Raw genomic sequence first — 17,136 nt, 5'->3', positions numbered from 1 at the left:
TGCGTCTTCATGTCTTATATAATGACTCCCCCCCCCCAAATATTTCATTTAATGTCAAAGATAAATCGATGCGTTTTTCAATACCAAATTTGCCATCGACACGTTTCTTTTTCAAAGTGTAAAATATTAAAATAACAAAATCTGAAACATTAAAATACCATTAAAACAATTATTTAGAAGACTTTTAATAAATTTAATGGGGGCATCATTAAAAAGAAATACTCCTTAATACCCACCATTTCATAAGTAAATATTCTTTACACACAGGATGGTTGAGAAGCTCTATGCGGTTATGTTGCACCATTGCCTGAGAAGTAAGGAAAGAGCAATAAAAAGACAACTATATTAAACTTTTAAGAATAAACTAAGTTTTTGTTTGCTGGTTTTATAACTTTATTTTGATATCATAAAAGTAACACTTATTTAAGAATATTTGAAAAATGGAAAATTATATCAAGAATATATTTTTTTAAAAAAACACAGGCTAGGGTCCGGCCTGGTGGCGTAGGGGTTAAGTTCCTGTGCTCTGCTTCAGCGGCCCGGGGTTTGTGGGTTCAGATCCCGGGCGCGGACCTACACACCGCTCATCAAGCCATGCTGTTGCAGGCGTCCCACATACAAAATAGAGGAAGATGGGCACAGATGTCAACTCAGTGACAATCTTCCTCACCAAAAGGAAAAAAAAGAAGAAACACAGGCTAGAATCAATCATTTTATACAGATGCAAGTATTTGATCAGTTTGTTTTATTTCAATTTCTCACTAGTGGAGACAGCGTAAGCTTTTTAATCTTACACAGAGTTACACTGGAAAGGACATTAAAGATAAATAAGCAAGAGCTATACCCTTGTTCTTTCCTTGAAGAAACAGGCTTATCTTTCTAGAAGGATTTTAAATAGTAGAGCACCCAGAAATAGTAGTTAAATTAGCTTGTGGATTATAAGGTTTCATGAGTTATTGGGAACTACTAGTATTTATTTCAAAATTAATTTTTAATTATTCAAAAACACAGAGAGGGAGCGACGTCAGCAAGATGGGGGAATAGGAAGCCCCAGAAGCTCCTTCCTCCACAGAGACAGGAGACATCAACTTAACAACAAGACACGGACAAACTGCCATTGTGATAAATCCAGAAACCGGTTAAGAGGCTCCTGCAACCCAGGTGAGCCTGTAGCCAAGAAGAACCACATCAAAGACAGTAGGAAAATTCATGGCATTTACTAGCCATAGCCCCTCCCCCAGGACAGAGAAGAGAGACCAAGAGAAAACTCCCAACCCAGCTTCTCCCTGAGGAGGGAAGGAGTGGAACATATGTCCAATGTTCTAACTTTTCAGGGGGGCTGGTCCATCTAGACTTTCAGACTTTGGTGCACAATAATATTCTGTACCAGATCAGCTATCCCTCCAGAAGAAGCCCCCTCAGCTCCTCAGATCTAAGGTGAGGTTCTCTATGTTATTAAGACACTACCCGGGACCAGCCTGGTGGCACAAGCAGTTAAGTGCGCGCGCTCAGCTGCGGCGGCCCGGGGTTCGCCGGTTCGTATCCCAGGTGCGCACTGACGCACCGCTTGGCAAGCCATGTGTGGCGGCGTCCCATATGAAGTGGAGGAAGATGGGCACGGATGTTAGCCCAGGGCCCATCTTCCTCAGCAAAAAGAGGAGAATTGGCAGATGTTAGCTCAGGGCTGATCTTCCTCACACACACAAAAAAAAGACACTATCCAATTGTGTGCCGATATGTCGCCCACTGAGTACAGTGTACTTATTCAAGTCAGCTGTTTCTTACAAATTATACTGAGTCTATATTATATACAGTCTATTTCTTTTTAGAAGCTACAAAGATTTTATTTCCTCCTGTTCTCATTCTGGTAGTGGAGAAAATAAACTCTTTCTGATAGAAGTTTAAATTACAATTTAAAGAAAAAACCCACATACATACACAAAATTTCTCCTCAGTATATCTGTAGTGTAGTTACTTTTAGGTCACTTGGCTACTGAGTCTGAACTATAATAACAACTGCAAAGTCTCACACACTCCAGTGGAGCTAAAATGCTTTACATGAGCAAACGTGAGAGTCAGTTGCCATCGCCAGCCTCGGGGGTGTAAAAATTCACATGACTCTTCACCCTTCACGTTCCAAGTACTCAGTAGGCCTTCTAGATTTCACTTTAGGTGATGGTTGGTACCATGGTCTACACCAAAGGCTTCCATGTAGGGAAATGAATTCATTTAAGGTGGATGAAAATTTCTAATTGCTCTAGACCGGTGCTGTCCAATAGAACTTTCTGCAATGACGGAAATGTCCTATAACTGTGCTGTTCAATAGGAGAGCCACGAGCCACACAGACTACTGAGCACTTGAAATGTGGCCTCTGCAAATGAAGAAATGAATTTTTCACTTTATTTAATTTTTAATTAATTTTTAAGTAGTCACATGTGGCTAATGGTCACCATTTTAGAGAGCACAGATCTACACCCTAGACCACATTCTGCAAATCCAACCATCCTATACGTTTTCTTTTGCATGCACACAATTTTAATTTGTTGCCAATATTTATACAAGCCTGGGCTCCCATTCTCACATGGCAACAATTTATGGCAATCAGTAGCTGCTATCCTTTTATACCAGGAGCCATGTTTCTCACCTGTTACCTGTTTCCTCTGCGGTTATGTGATACCCCTGCTTTAGGCCGCAGTGGATCATCTGCACAGACTCTATTGCCTCATCTAGAAATATAAAAGTACTCTTCGGAATAGAGCTGGTTTAGAGCAAGTCTCTCGGAAAATTTGGGTCCATACTGTGCATTTAGGGCCTACATTCAGATTGGGTTCACTCTTCCAGAAGGATCAAAGAACTTCTGAAAGGTCAGAGTTGACTGTGGAGCCCAGTGGTTGGCTGAACGTGCAAGCGATGACTGTAAAATGCCACCCCCTGCATTTTCCTGTGGTTTACACTGGAGGAAACCCTTCAATACGTATGTCTATACTTAGGTGGTCGGAGATGGGGAGCAAGTGCTGACTGTCAGCCTGTGTTGTCCATGGTTTACTGGTTTATTGTCCAGGTTTACATGACCATTAGGACGAAAGTAATCAAGAGTGTAGGACTTTAATGGGACCAAATTATAGCAATTGTAGAAAATGACTGCTTTCTTTACTAAAAAATAAAGGATTGGGCCACATGGCATAGACATAAAACTATAAACCTGGAATTCTCTTCAGGCCCCTTCCTAGAACTATTGTACCAAAACACTACGGAACCTGTGTAGAAACGACCCGGATAATGAAAACACTGGACTTACGTTGAGAGTTGAAAGAGGCTCATATTTAGCATCCTGTACAAGTGCTACTTTTTTGGTGAATTCTAATGGACACTGAAGATATCGGAAATTATACTCAATCTGTAGGAGATATAATTTTTAAAAATTACAGACTAGTACAGAGCCCAAAAGTAGTTCTGGACAATCAAATACACAAGTCTACAATTCTGCTGAAAATTAAGTGATTCAAATAAAGTTGAGTCATTTCACGTGGAGAAAAGTAAATGAAGTTATTGCGTATTTGTTTCGAAAAATAAATATCCTAGAAAGCTGTTATTCGATTGCTTTATAACGCATAGTCATGGAAAAAGATGAATTCTCAAAAGATCACTTAGACTTTTTAGAACTTCATTCTTCAGGCATATTACCCAAGAAAATATAAAGGCTAGAAATGACCCTAAATAATGCTTATAAGGAACAATTAGAATGTTGGGGAGAACCAAGGATCTAAGGAAAAAATTCTCTCACAAATAGATAATATAATAATATGACAAAGGAAGACAATAATAACCATCCTTTGAGATTGTGGAACTCTAGTAAGATTATTTTTAATATATTTTTTAAAGAATTATAATAAAATAAACTTCAAAGTATTATGATAAAATAAACTTACATGGTAGTCTCGGCAGGACTTGTCTTCAGTGGAGGGTATTATGCAGCAATCTAAAAGTACCTTTGAGAGAGAAAAAATGGCTAAGATACTGGGCAGGAGACTACATAGGAGACAGGATTTGATCCCATTTCTAAAACAACACCTGAGATATTCCCTTCCCCTTCCTTTGCTTTTTCCATCTCAGATAAACTATAATCCACATCATTCAGGAACAAAATTTAAAACATAAAATGTTACAACTACTACTGGGTGCCTCAGAAATACCAAGTGATTCAAAAAATTACCATGCACTTCAGAATGAAACTGCATTTACTAAAATTTGAGTAAGAAATATTCCATGAGTTTTGCCTAAGATTTGATGTCTTTCTGGGCTTGTAGAGAATATATAGATCACTAAGGATTCCTCTGCTCAGTATCTTATAGCGATAATTTATTGTCCCCAGTCGAGATCTTTCAGTTGAGCAATGGGTCTTTCTTTGGTCTAGGTCCCGTCTCCTGTAATGCTCGAGCCTGGAGTACTGTGTTTGCTTCTGGACCTGGCTTGCTAAGCAACACTGACAACTATTCATCCAGAGTGGTGTAGACAGGATAGCAGGGGACAGACGTTACAAGGAGAAATGCTGAAGGCTCTCTAGTTGCTTAACAAAGGGAAGAACACTTAAGAGGTCATTAGAGCTGCCCCTAGGGTGTGTGGAAATAAATATTTTTGAGGGGTCCCTGTCTACATAAACAATTTGAGTCACTCCAAATCTGTGTGTTGGCACAAATTCATGATCCCAACGAAGAAACACAGCCCAGTCAGGCTGCCCTCCTAAAACCGAATCTGGACGAAGTCTCTGTTGGTGATCAGGCAGTGGTACCAAGGGTCATAATAGATATCACGAAAAATAAAGACAAAACTAGTCAGTAGGGCTGTGCAAGGCAGAACCAGAGAGGCAGGCCAGGTTGTTAGGTTTGAGAGCTTTGTAATAATCAGCATAGGCAAAATAAAGGACGGGCTGCCTGGGGAGGGGGGCGGGTACAGAGGGAGGAATTATGTAAGTCATTCAAATGTGTGATGTGAGGCTCAACTAAAGACCTTTAAGTTCCCCTATTTAAAAAAACTTCACAATACTAAAATAATATAAAGTCATCATAGAAAATGAACTAGAAATATATAGTAGCATAAAGAAGAGAAGAAACACCGATCATAATCCCACAACTGTGATAATTCTTATTAACATTTTGGTATTAGTTCTTCAATTCTTTTCTATGTTTTCCATATGTGCATATTTCTAACATATTTTTTTTACTATCATCAATAATGCTGTAAGAAACGTCGTCATTGTATATAAATCTGCCTCTACCTCTGATTCAACAATTGGAATTACTGAATAAGAAAGTCTGAGATCGTTTCAATCCTGAATATTTATGTGCCCTTCAACGAAATTTATGCACCTAAAATGCTAATCTATGAACTGGACTGGCCCCAATTTCCACTAGATATTATAAAGAAAAAATGCACTCTGAGCACTTAGCACATACTAAATGCTTACTGAACCCATAAAAACAGTATGTGTTAGTAGCAGTAGTACTAATAACCACACAAGCAGTATAAAAATAGTAGGACGTATAATATGGGCCAAGCACTATCCTGAACACTTTATATAGTTTACCTCTAATGTTTGTAATCACTTTCCAAGATCAGTATCAGCATCACTGTCTTAGAGATTTTAAAGAAAATAGAAAGTAAAGCTCAGAGAGGTAACATGCCTTGAAAGCAGCACAGCAAAAGGCAGAGCCAGGAGTAAATCCCAGGGCCACCAGGCTCCAAATCTAGACCTCTGTCCCCTGTGTCACTATGTCTCACTGCCTCCTCCAGTATTTGAATGTACTTTTCCCTATGAATGGCATTCGAAGTCATTCCTCTTTTCTTGATTCTTCTATGTCTGTCCCAATCCTCAAATCTCAACTTTCCCAAGAGGTCTTTCATCTGCATCCTTTAACACTCACGTGCTCAACAGTGTGTCAGTGTTTCTCTTGTGGTGGGTGTCAGCCACGTGCTGGGTGTATGTTTAATCCAGCACAGAGAATCACACATTCAGAGGCCCACAGGGACCAGGCACATAGTGTAAACGTCTAAACTGTGCCAGCCTTAAGAGCTCGTTCCCAGTGTTCTTGAAATGTTGGCTCTCTTGGGCTGGCTTTTATCTTCATAGTTTGGATAGAGATAGAGGCACATATAGAGAACTCTCTCTCTACTACAAGGAAAGCAATTGCCCAAGCATGACAGTATGTGTCAACTAATGCCAGGCATTTGAGCTAAGTATACAAGAGGAAGAGGTGGGGTGCGCTTGCCCCATCTAAAGGAAGCAGCTGCTCCTCGCCCAGCGATTCCTGCCTTGCGAGAAGGTAGGCCCAGTCCCCAGATCTTCTCATCGTTACAGGACACCAGATATCTGGATCCTTAAGGGAAGCATCCTGGTTTTAAATGTTAGCAACTAATGCAAATTTGAAACAATGACACACATGCCAAAAAAAACGAATCTAGAGGTTCTATTCAGCCAGCAACCACCATTAGCAGCCTCTGCTCTAGACTTGGATTATTTAAATAAAAAAATCTGTTGACCATATTTTCCTATATTCCACATAACAACTAATAGAATTCTTTAATTGAAGTAGGTCCTTATTAAATAACTGTTGGGTCACTTCCTTTATAGCCTATGGAAAACTAGAAATTTTATTTAAAGATGGAAATAACTACTATTTAGGTTGTGATTACAACAATAAATCCTCACATTATATATTATATGCCAAGCATATACTCAGAAGCAGTTTTGTTTGGAAAACTTACTTTCATGCATTCAGGGAGGTATTCTACCATTTCTGTGACTGGACATCTATTGCTTGGAGAATAATGACTAAAAACTTTCAAACAGTCTTCCCATCTGTAAAAATATATACATATATAATAATAATAAAACAAACACAAGTCTTAATCCTTCTGTTCTGCACAACAGCAAAACTACCAGTTGAAATTCCAAATTATATCTTTAGGAGAAACCTGAATTGGTTCCAGTGGAACCAATATGTGAACCATGATTAATCCATTAATAGGGTCTTTGTCCATTAATGGAAACTAGAAATGTGGGCAAATTTCAGTATGGCTGTTATAATCACTGTTCTCTTTCCCTAAACGCCTTCTAAAGAAGGAAGGCTTTTACCTTCTTTTTCTCCTGAAATCATGAACTAGTATGAGGTGGTCATGTTGGGTAGGGATATCCACGTTCACCTACAAAAGCAACATAGTACTGGCACATGACACTTAAGATTTAATCCATGCATATATCATGTATTGAATTAAACTACAAAAATAACATGTGTCAAGTACATTAATAAGCATGAGTTCAGCCAGAACATTGCAGAGTCTGCCCCTTTCTTCATTGCCATCCAGTTGGATGGGATAAGAAGATGTTTATGATGCCAAGGAGGAACTTTACTTCCTACAACAGGAAGTAATGAAGAGCTCATTTACCTCCAAGATTCTATCTATGTAAGAGGAGACTACTTCTAAAAACTACCCAGATAAATTTTCTGTTAACCCTACTGGTAAAATCCATCTAGAATATCTGCATAATCAGTAGAAAAGTTCTGGTTGCATACTTGCATTGACTAGTGTTTCAAAGGAATGATCAGCAGGGAAATCTGGAGACTGTCCATGCTCAAAAACAAAGGCTTGATCTGCTTTGAATATGAGATTGTTCACCTCTGTGTCCACTACTGGGTGATACCGGGTCCTTGTGAACATCTATCTGTGATTAGATAGAAAAGTTTATGTTCAAGATATGGGACAAACTACCCTCCAACTTCATCATTCAAACTCATGGGAGCATGATTTAGAACTACCATATGATCCAGCTATTCCACTGCTGGGTATTTATCCAAAGAACTTGAAAACACCAATGCATGAAGATACATGCACCCCTGTGTTCACTGCAGCGTTATTCACAATAGCCAAGACTTGGAAGCAACCTAAGTGCCCATCAAGGGACGAATGGATAAAGAAGATGTGGTATATATACACAATGGAATACTACTCAGCCATAAGAAACAATGAAATCCAGCCATTTGTGACAACATGGATGGACATTGAGGGTATTATGCAAAGTGAAATAAGTCAGAGGGAGAAGGTCAAATACCGTATGATCTCACTTATTAAGTAGTAGATAATAACAACAACAAACAAACACATAGAGACAGAGATTGGATTGGTGGTTACCCGAGGGGAAGGGGGGGGAGGGCAAAAGGGATGATTAGGCACCTGTGTGTAGTGATGGATTGTAATTAGTATTTGAATGGTGAACATGAGAACATGATGTAATCCATGCAGAAATAGAAGTATAATGATGTACACCTGAAATGTATACGTTATAAACCAACGTTACCACAATAAACAAAAATAAAAACCCACAACCACAAAAGATTACATGCTAAGGGAAATTCCATTGCATGGCGCTAGTAACAACATGGATTTACCTCGGAGAATATTTTCACCACCTTCCAGTTTTGGGGGTTCTGTTGATAACAGAGTGTCAAGCAAGTTCACGTAGGGCAGGGCAGAGTTTGCTTGACAAAGACCATGGTGCCAGACACAGCACATGCCTGAACCCTGTGAGTCTTACGAGAGTTCTAGGAAGGTTGTCTGTGCTCCCATGATTTAGAAATGGAAACTGAAGATCAGAGAGGTTAAGCAACATGTCTGTTGTCACCCAAAGAGTTCATTAAAAATTTTATGTAGGGGCCGGCCCAGTGGCACAGAGGTTAACTTTGTGTGCTCCACTTCAGCGGCCCACGGTTCACGGGTTCGGATCCCAGGCACGGACCTACACACCACTCATCAGGCTGGGCTATGGCGGCATCCCACGTACAAAATAAAGGAAGATGGGCACAGATGTTAGCTCGGGGACAATCCTCCTTACCAAAAAAAAAAAAAAAAATTTTATGTAAACAACTGACATTTTAAAAATGTTGATTAACAGCTGAAACTTATTCTTTTTCTCTTTCTGTTTCCTCTCAGGTTGTAAACCCTGCCTCATGCCAGAGGACACTAAATGATAGCGGACAGGAAGACGGCATACCTTTTGTTCCTGATGGTCGTAAGAACCACCTCCTTCCTCTTACTGTGAATTGCAACGTGCAGAAAGGAGGCTTGCTGCTTGTTCAGGACGATGTCCGCACCGTAGCTCAGAAGAAGTGCGACGGCTTTGGCGTGGCCTTCCCTTGCAGCGAAGTGAAGCGCGGTGTTCTTTTAGAGAAAATAGAAGACGGAAAATCCGGTGACAATGGCTAATCGTCCTTCTGCTGTTTTACAGCTGTGTTTCATTGTTGAACTGCTTAAAAGAAATTATTAACAAAACTAACCATTTAATACCAAAATACATAAAATTTAAAACTGATATTCAGAATCAAGTTTATTTTCAAAATAATGAGTTTACAGTTCAAAAACCTTGTGTGTGTGTATGGGGTCGGTTGGGGAGGTCTATGTGTGTATATGTAAATTCCGAGTGGCTTGTTTTGCTTTGTTTTTGCAGTGGGATGATTCCACAAAGACAAAGGACCAGATTTCAGGGTCAGGATGTTGGAATGAACACAGAAGAAAATACTTCAGGGAAATGTATCATCTAGTAGAGCAGTGGTTTCTAGATTTTGGATTTTCATAGGCTTTTAAAATTAGCGAAAAAATCAGAGATTGCTATATGGTTGCCAATCTTTAGTTTTGCCACATAAAGACATTTTTAAAGGCAATTACAGGAGGAAGTCAAGATGGCGGCGTAGGCAGACTCTGAACTCACCTCCTCCCACAGACACAGCCAATTTACAACTACTCGTGGAAAAATTACCCCTGAGACAGAACTGAAAACTGGATGAGAGGAACTCCTGCAACAACGGACAATCCTAACTGAGGTGGAAGAGGCAGAGACTTCCTTCTGGAGAGGAAAAACGCCGCCTTCACAAGCCGCCAGCTTCCCGGCCGCCGGGAGCAGCTCACAGGTATGCAGCCTCCCTGGAGGCGCGGGGTCCTGAGCCGGGGAGCGCCCCCGCTGTGGGCATTTTGTGGACCCAGCACAGTCGAGACAAGTGGCAGAATATCTGACTTTGCCTGCTGCTAAAACATTGGGGGGCACCCCCAGAAAACCCGGTTCACAAAGAAACTAAAACTGGCTCTTAAAGGGCCCACGCACAAACTCACCCGTTTCAGAAAGCATCCTAAAATCACCAGAAAGAAAGATGCACAGTGCTTTGGTGACAAGAGACTCACCTAATAGGCCCTGAGTGCATCTTGGTGAGGGGCGAGACCTCTCCAGGGACTGGGACATTGGCGGCTGCCACTGTTGTGGCCTGGTGTGGGGATGCTGACACAGAAGACTTTGGAGTTCTCCCTGGGGCCTGCTAGCCCAGGGTCTGCCCCACCCACTAGAGCACCGATTTAATCCAGCTCAGCCAGGGCAGGCAGCCCACCCTAGATACCGGCCCCACCCAACAACAAGCCCTCAGGCAACTTGTGGGCCTGCATAGATTGGTGACTGGATTCTCTGCAGCCTGGCAACTGAGCCCACTTCAGTGGGGCAAGGCGTGCACAAGGAGCAGGTGGAGAGTGTGGGGCGGTGGTGGAGTGTGTGGGGTTCCCGCCGTGGAGAGACTGGGTCCGCTTCGGGAGGTCGGGGCGCGCACACAGAGCAGGACTGTGTTGACTGTGTGTGTGGACCTGTGGGCAGCAGGGCTTGTCAGCTGCAGAAGACTTGTGCTTCTCAAAGACCCACATAGGGTGTTTGCCCCACCTTCCAAAGCCTGAAACAATTGGGTGCTCCTGTGCCTGAGGGCAGCCCCACCCAGCTGCAATCCTCTGAGAGCTGACAAGAGACCTAATAGGCTAGAGGTTTACAGCAATTCTAAGGCCCTGAGCCTAACAACCTGCCACACTGGGGGCCTACTCACTTAAAAGAAATACTGCAACACAAATGTGGTATTAGAACTTGCAGCCAACTGTGCTGGGGCTCCCCACACCTGACAAAGAGACTGAAGGGCCCACAACAACTACAAGCAGCTGAGCATTACAACAGCTGGCCAGGAGCATAATTCAGGCTCCCTGGGTGCCTACAGGGAGAGCAATCAGGCCACAACAGAAGGACACACGTAGCCCACATAGGGGTCACCCCTGGAACACTGAGAACTGAGGGAAGCACACTGCAGGCCTCCTAAGCCATCACTTACATAAGGTCACCTATCCAAGAGCAGGAGACGTAGCTGACCTACCTAATACATAGTCACAAGCACAGGGAAAGAGGCAAAATGAGGAGGCAAAGGAATACATTCCAAGTAAGGGAACAGGACAAAACCCCAGAAAGGAACTTAGTGAAACAGAAATGAGCAACCTACCTGACAGAGAATTCAAACTAAGAGTGTTAAGGATGCTTACTGATGTGGGGGAAAGAATAGATGAACTCAGTGAGAATGTCAACAAAGAAATGGAAGATATAAAAAAGGACCAATCAGAAGTGAAGAATACAATACTGGAAATGAAAAATTCCCTAGAGAGACTCAAAAGCAGAGTAGAGGATACAGAAGAACGGATCTGTGAGCTGGACGAAAGACTAGAAGAAATTACCCAAGCTGAACAGGTAAAAGAGAAAAACATTAAAAAGAGTGAGGACAGTCTAAGGGACCTCTGGGACAACATCAAGCGCACTAACATCCGTGTTATAGGTGTCCCGGAAGGAGAAGAGCGACACAAAGGGGCAGAGAATCTATTTCAAGAAATAATAGATGAAAAATTCCCTAACCTAAGGAAGAAAACAGACATCCAGGTACAGGAAACACAGAGAGCCCCAAACAAGAGAAACCCAAAGAGGCCCACACCAAGACACATCATAATCAAAATGTCCAGAATTAAAGATAAAGAGAGAATCCTAAAAGCTGCCAGAGAAAGACAAGTTACATACAAAGGAAACCCCATAGGGCTATCAGCTGACTTCTCAGCAGAAACCTTACAAGCTAGAAGAGAATGGCATGATATATTTAAAGTGCTAAAAGGAAAAAACTTACAGCCAAGAATACTCTACCCAGCAAGGTTATCATTCAAAATGGAAGGAGAGATCAAAAATTTTCCAGACAAGCAAAAATTAAAGGAGTTTGTCACCAAGAAACCAGTGCTACAAGAAATGTTAAAGGGACTGATTTAAGGGGAAAAGAGAAGACCACAAATAGGAAAAATTATCTATTTCCATGATAAGAACGTAATAGATACAAATGCACAAAAAAGAGGTTAGATATGATATAAAAAACATAAAATGAGGGAGGAGGGGAGTTAAAGAGTAGAACTTTCAGACAGAGGTCAAACTAAAGAGACCATAAACTAAATTCTGTACAGAAGGAGAAAGGAACAGAGAAGGACTACTAAAACACTGAGAAAAAAAAAAGTTAAAAAATGGCAGTAAGTACATACTTATCAATAGCTACTTTAAACGTCAATGGACTAAATGCTCCAATTAAAAGGCATAGGGTGGCGGATTGGATCAAAAAACAAGACCCATATATATGCTGCATACAAGCGACACACTTCAGACCTAAAGACATTCACAAACTGAAAGTGAAGGGATGGAAAAAGATACTCCACGCAAATGGCAATGAAAAGAAAGCTGGGGTAGCAGTACTCATATCAGACAAAATAGGCTTTAAAACAAAAACTGTAAAAAGAGACAAAGAAGGGCATTACATAATGATCAAGGGAACAATCCAACAAGACGATATAACACTTGTAAATATCTACGCACCCAGTGTAGGTGCACCTAAATATATAAAGCAATTATTAACAGACATAAAAACAGAAATAGACAGTAACACAATAATAGTAGGGGACTTCAACACTCCACTTACACCAACGGATAGATCATCCAAACAGATCCATAAGGAAACATTGGCCTTAAATGACACACTAGAACAGATGGACCTAGTAGATATATACAGAGCATTCCATCCAAAAACCGAAGAATACACGTTCTTTTCAAATGCACATGGAACATTCTCCAGGATTGATCACACATTAGGCCACAAAACTAGTCTCCATAAATTTAAGAAGATTGAAATAATACCAAGCATCTTTTCTGACCACAACGGTATGAAACTAGAAATCAACTATAGGAAGAAAATCAGAAAAGCCACAAATAACGTGGAGATTAAACAAAATGCTACTGAACAATGACTGGGTCAATGAAGAAATCAAAGAAGAAATCAAAAAATACCTGGAGACAAATCAAAATGAAAATACGACATGCCAGAATTTATAGGATACAGCAAAAGCGGTTCTAAGAGGAAAGTTTATAGCAATACAGGCCTATCTCAACAAACAAGAAAAATCTCAAATAAACAATCTAACAATGCACCTAAAGGAACTGGAAAAAGAAGAACAAACAAAGCCCAAAATCAGTAGAAGAAGGGAAATAATAAATATCAGAGCAGAAATAAATGAAATAGAGACCAAAAAAAAAAAGAAAAAATTAATAAAACCAAGAGCTGGTTCTTTGAAAAGATCAACAAAATTGACAAACCTTTAGCTAGACTCACCAAGAAAAAAGAGAGAAGGCACAAATAAGTAAAATCAGAAATGAAAGAGGAGAAATTACAACAGACACCTCAGAAATACAAAAGATTATAAGAGAATACTATGAAAAGCTATATGCCAACCAATTCGGCAATCTGGAAGAAATGGATAAATTCTTAGAATCATACAACCTTCCAAAACTGGATCAAGAAGAAGTAGAGAATTTGAATAGACCAATTACCAGTAAGGAGATTGAAACAGTAATCAAAAACCTCCCCAAAAATAAAAGTCCAGGACCAGACGGCTTCCCTGGTGAATTCTACCAAACATTCAAAGACTTAATACCTATCCTTCTCAAACTCTTCCAAAAAATTGAGGAGAGGGGGAAGCTCCCTAACTCATTCTATGAAGCCGACATTACTCTGATACCAAAACCAGACAAGGACAACACAAAAAAAGAAAACTACAGGCCAATATCACTGATGAACATCGATGCAAAAATCCTCAACAAAATACTAGCAAATTGCATACAAGAATACGTTAAAAAGATTATACACCATGATCAAGTGGGATTTATTCCAGGGATGCAGGGATGCTTTAACATTCGCAAATCAATCAACGTGATACACCACATTAATAAAATGAAGAATAAAAATCACATGATCATCTCAATAGATGCAGAGAAAGCATTTGACAAGATACAGCATCCATTTATGATAAAAACTCTGAATAAAATGGGTATAGAAGGAAAGTACCTCAACATAATAAAGACCATATATGAGAAACCCACAGCTAATATCATCCTCAACGGTGAAAAACTGAAAGCTATCCCTCTAAGAACAGGAACCAGACAAGGATGCCCACTGTCACCACTCCTATTTAACATAGTACTGGAAGTCCTAGACAGAGCAATCAGGCAAGAGAAAGAAATAAAAGGGATCCAAATTGGGAAGGAAGAAGTGAAACTGTCACTATTTGCAGATGACATGATTTTATATATAGAAAACCCTAAAGAATCCACCAGAAAACTTTTAGAAGTAATAAACGAATATGGTAAAGTTGCAGGATACAAAATCAACATACAAAAGTCAGTTGCATTTCTATACACTAACAACGAAGTAGCAGAAAGAGAAATTAAGAATACCATCCCATTTACAATTGCAACAAAAAGATAAAATACCTAGGAATAAACTTAACCAAAGAGGTGAAAGATCTGTACACGGAAAACTATAAAACATAGCTGAAAGAAATTGAAGAAGACACAAATATCATGGAAAGATATTCCGTGATCTTGGATTGGAAGAATTAACATAGTTAAGATGTCCATACTTCCTAAACCCATCTATAGATTCAATGCAATCCCTATCAAAGTTCCAACAACATTTTTCACAGAAATATAACAGAGAATCCTAAAATTTATTTGGAACAACAAAAGACCCCGAATAAGTATAGGAATCCTGAGAAAAAAGAACAAAGCTGGAAGTATCACACTCCCTGATTTCAAAATATACTACAAAGGTATAGTAACCAAAACAGCATGGTACTGGCACAAAAACAGACACACAATTCAATGGAATAGAATCGAAAGCCCAGAAATAAACCCACGCCTCTATGGACAGCTAATCTTTGACAAAGGAGCCAAGAACATACAATGGAGAAAAGAAAGTCTCTTCAACAAATGGTGTTGGTAAAACTGGACAGCCACATGCAAAAAAATGAAAGTAGACCCTTACCTTACACCATACACAAAAATTAACTCAAAATGGATTAAAGGCTTGAATGTAAGACCTGAAACTATGAAACTTCTAGAAGAAAACATAGGCAGTACGCTCTTCGACATCGGTCTTAGCAACATATTTTCAAGTACCATGTCTGACCGGGCAAGAGAAACAATAGAAAAAATAAACAAATGGGACTACATCAAACTAAAAAGCTTCTGCACAGCAAAGGAAACCATCAACAAAACGAAAAGACAACCTAACAATTGGGAGAAGATATTTGCAAACCATACATCTGATAAGGGCTTAATCTCCAAAATATACAAAGAACTGATGCATCTCAACAACAAAAAAACTAACAACCCAGTTAAAAGTGGGCAAAAGACCTGAACAGACATTTCTCCAAAGAAGATATACAGATGGCCAACAGGCACATGAAAAGATGTTCAAAATCATTAACTATCAGGGAAATGCAAATCAAAACTACAATGAGATATCACCTCACGCCCGTCAGAATGGCTATCATTAACAAGACAGGAAACAACATGTGTTGGAGAGGATGTGGAGAGAAGGGAACTCTCATACACTGCTGGTGGGAGTGCAAACTGGTGCAGCCACTATGGACAACAGTATGGAGATTCCTCAAAAAATCAAGGATAGAACTACCATATGATCCAGCTATTCCACTGCTTGGTATTTATCCAAAGAACTTGAAAACACCAATGCCTAAAGATACTGCACCCCTGTGTTCATTGCAGCTTTATTCACAATAGCAAAGACCTGGAAGCAACCTAAGTGCCCATCAAGGGACGAATGGATAAAGAAGATGTGGTATATATACACAATGGAATACTACTCAGCCATAAGAAACGATGAAATCCAGCCATTTGTGACAACATGGATGGGCATTGAGGGTATTATGCAAAGTGAAATAAGTCAGAGGGAGAAGGTCAAATACCGTATGATTTCCTTCATTAAGTAGTAGATAATAACAACAATAAACAAACACATAGAGACAGAGATTGGATTGGTGGTTACCAGAGGGGAAGGGGGGAGGGAGGAGGGTGAAAGGGATAATTGGGTGCATGTGTGTGGTGATGGGTTGTAATTAGTATTTGGGTGGTGAACATGATGTAATCTGTGCAGAAATAGAAGTATAATGATGTACACCTGAAATTTATACAATGTTATAAACCAATGTTACTGCAATAAACAAAAAATTTTAAAAAAATAAAAATAAAATTAAAAAAATAAAGGCAATTACAATCCACCATTTCAAGAAAGAACGTATATTTCAATACTCGCTCTCCAAAAAAGGAGGAAGAACATCATAGCAGAATAAAGGACAGTCCTTCAAATCAAATACACTTAGTTTTATGAAAAGTTACCCTGCCCTCTTTATTTTTCTCCCTTCACCAAGGAGTGGTGAAAATTTTATCATCAATCCACATAGGCCTGTGGACCAGCCTCTGCGAAACTGAAGAGGTGTCTTCAACATGCACCCATTAAGTAAGTATTAGTAAGAACCCAATACAAGGCTATGAATGAGGCACGGAAGGGAAGAGGGTAGCTGAGAAGAAGGCTCTCTTGCAACTTTGGAAGCTTCTTCTATGCCAAGATTTTAGGTAGGTATGAGGAATGCAGTACATACCCCTTCTTCATCTAGCTGATCTGTGCACTTGAAATTAGTGTCAAGAATGACCTTCATGGTCTGAGTGTACCCGCCCAAGGAAGCATGATGCAAAGCAGTCCAGCCATTGTGGTCACTGTTAAAGAGGTAAGAAAAGACGTGTGCATTCAATCTACAGAGAAAAGTGGGAAGGGTTGCCATCTGGATCATTAATCTGAAAGGTGGGCTGATGATTAAAAAAAATGGATATCTGAGTTCTAGCAACTAAATATTTATTACAT

General features: G+C 40.0%; 1 protein-coding gene across 1 annotated transcript in view; it reads right to left on the bottom strand.

Moving 5' to 3' along the window:
• TRPA1 (transient receptor potential cation channel subfamily A member 1) overlaps positions 1–17,136 on the bottom strand; it is a 60,189-nt gene that overhangs the window by 17,007 nt on the left and 26,046 nt on the right. The window contains exons 13-18 of the mRNA XM_087420437.1: positions 16,877–16,991; positions 9,048–9,214; positions 6,764–6,857; positions 3,931–3,990; positions 3,300–3,398; positions 237–307 (exon numbers count right to left, since the gene is read on the bottom strand). Coding sequence (XP_087276563.1) covers positions 237–307; positions 3,300–3,398; positions 3,931–3,990; positions 6,764–6,857; positions 9,048–9,214; positions 16,877–16,991 — 606 coding nt within the window. The remainder of the gene's footprint in view (positions 1–236; positions 308–3,299; positions 3,399–3,930; positions 3,991–6,763; positions 6,858–9,047; positions 9,215–16,876; positions 16,992–17,136) is intronic.

The sequence above is a fragment of the Ceratotherium simum genome, chromosome 31 (assembly GCF_057802395.1).
Source record: "Ceratotherium simum simum isolate JZ-2026a chromosome 31, ASM5780239v1, whole genome shotgun sequence".
In the NCBI taxonomy this organism is placed as follows: domain Eukaryota; kingdom Metazoa; phylum Chordata; class Mammalia; order Perissodactyla; family Rhinocerotidae; genus Ceratotherium; species Ceratotherium simum.
This window is presented reverse-complemented; position numbering and strand designations above follow the sequence as displayed.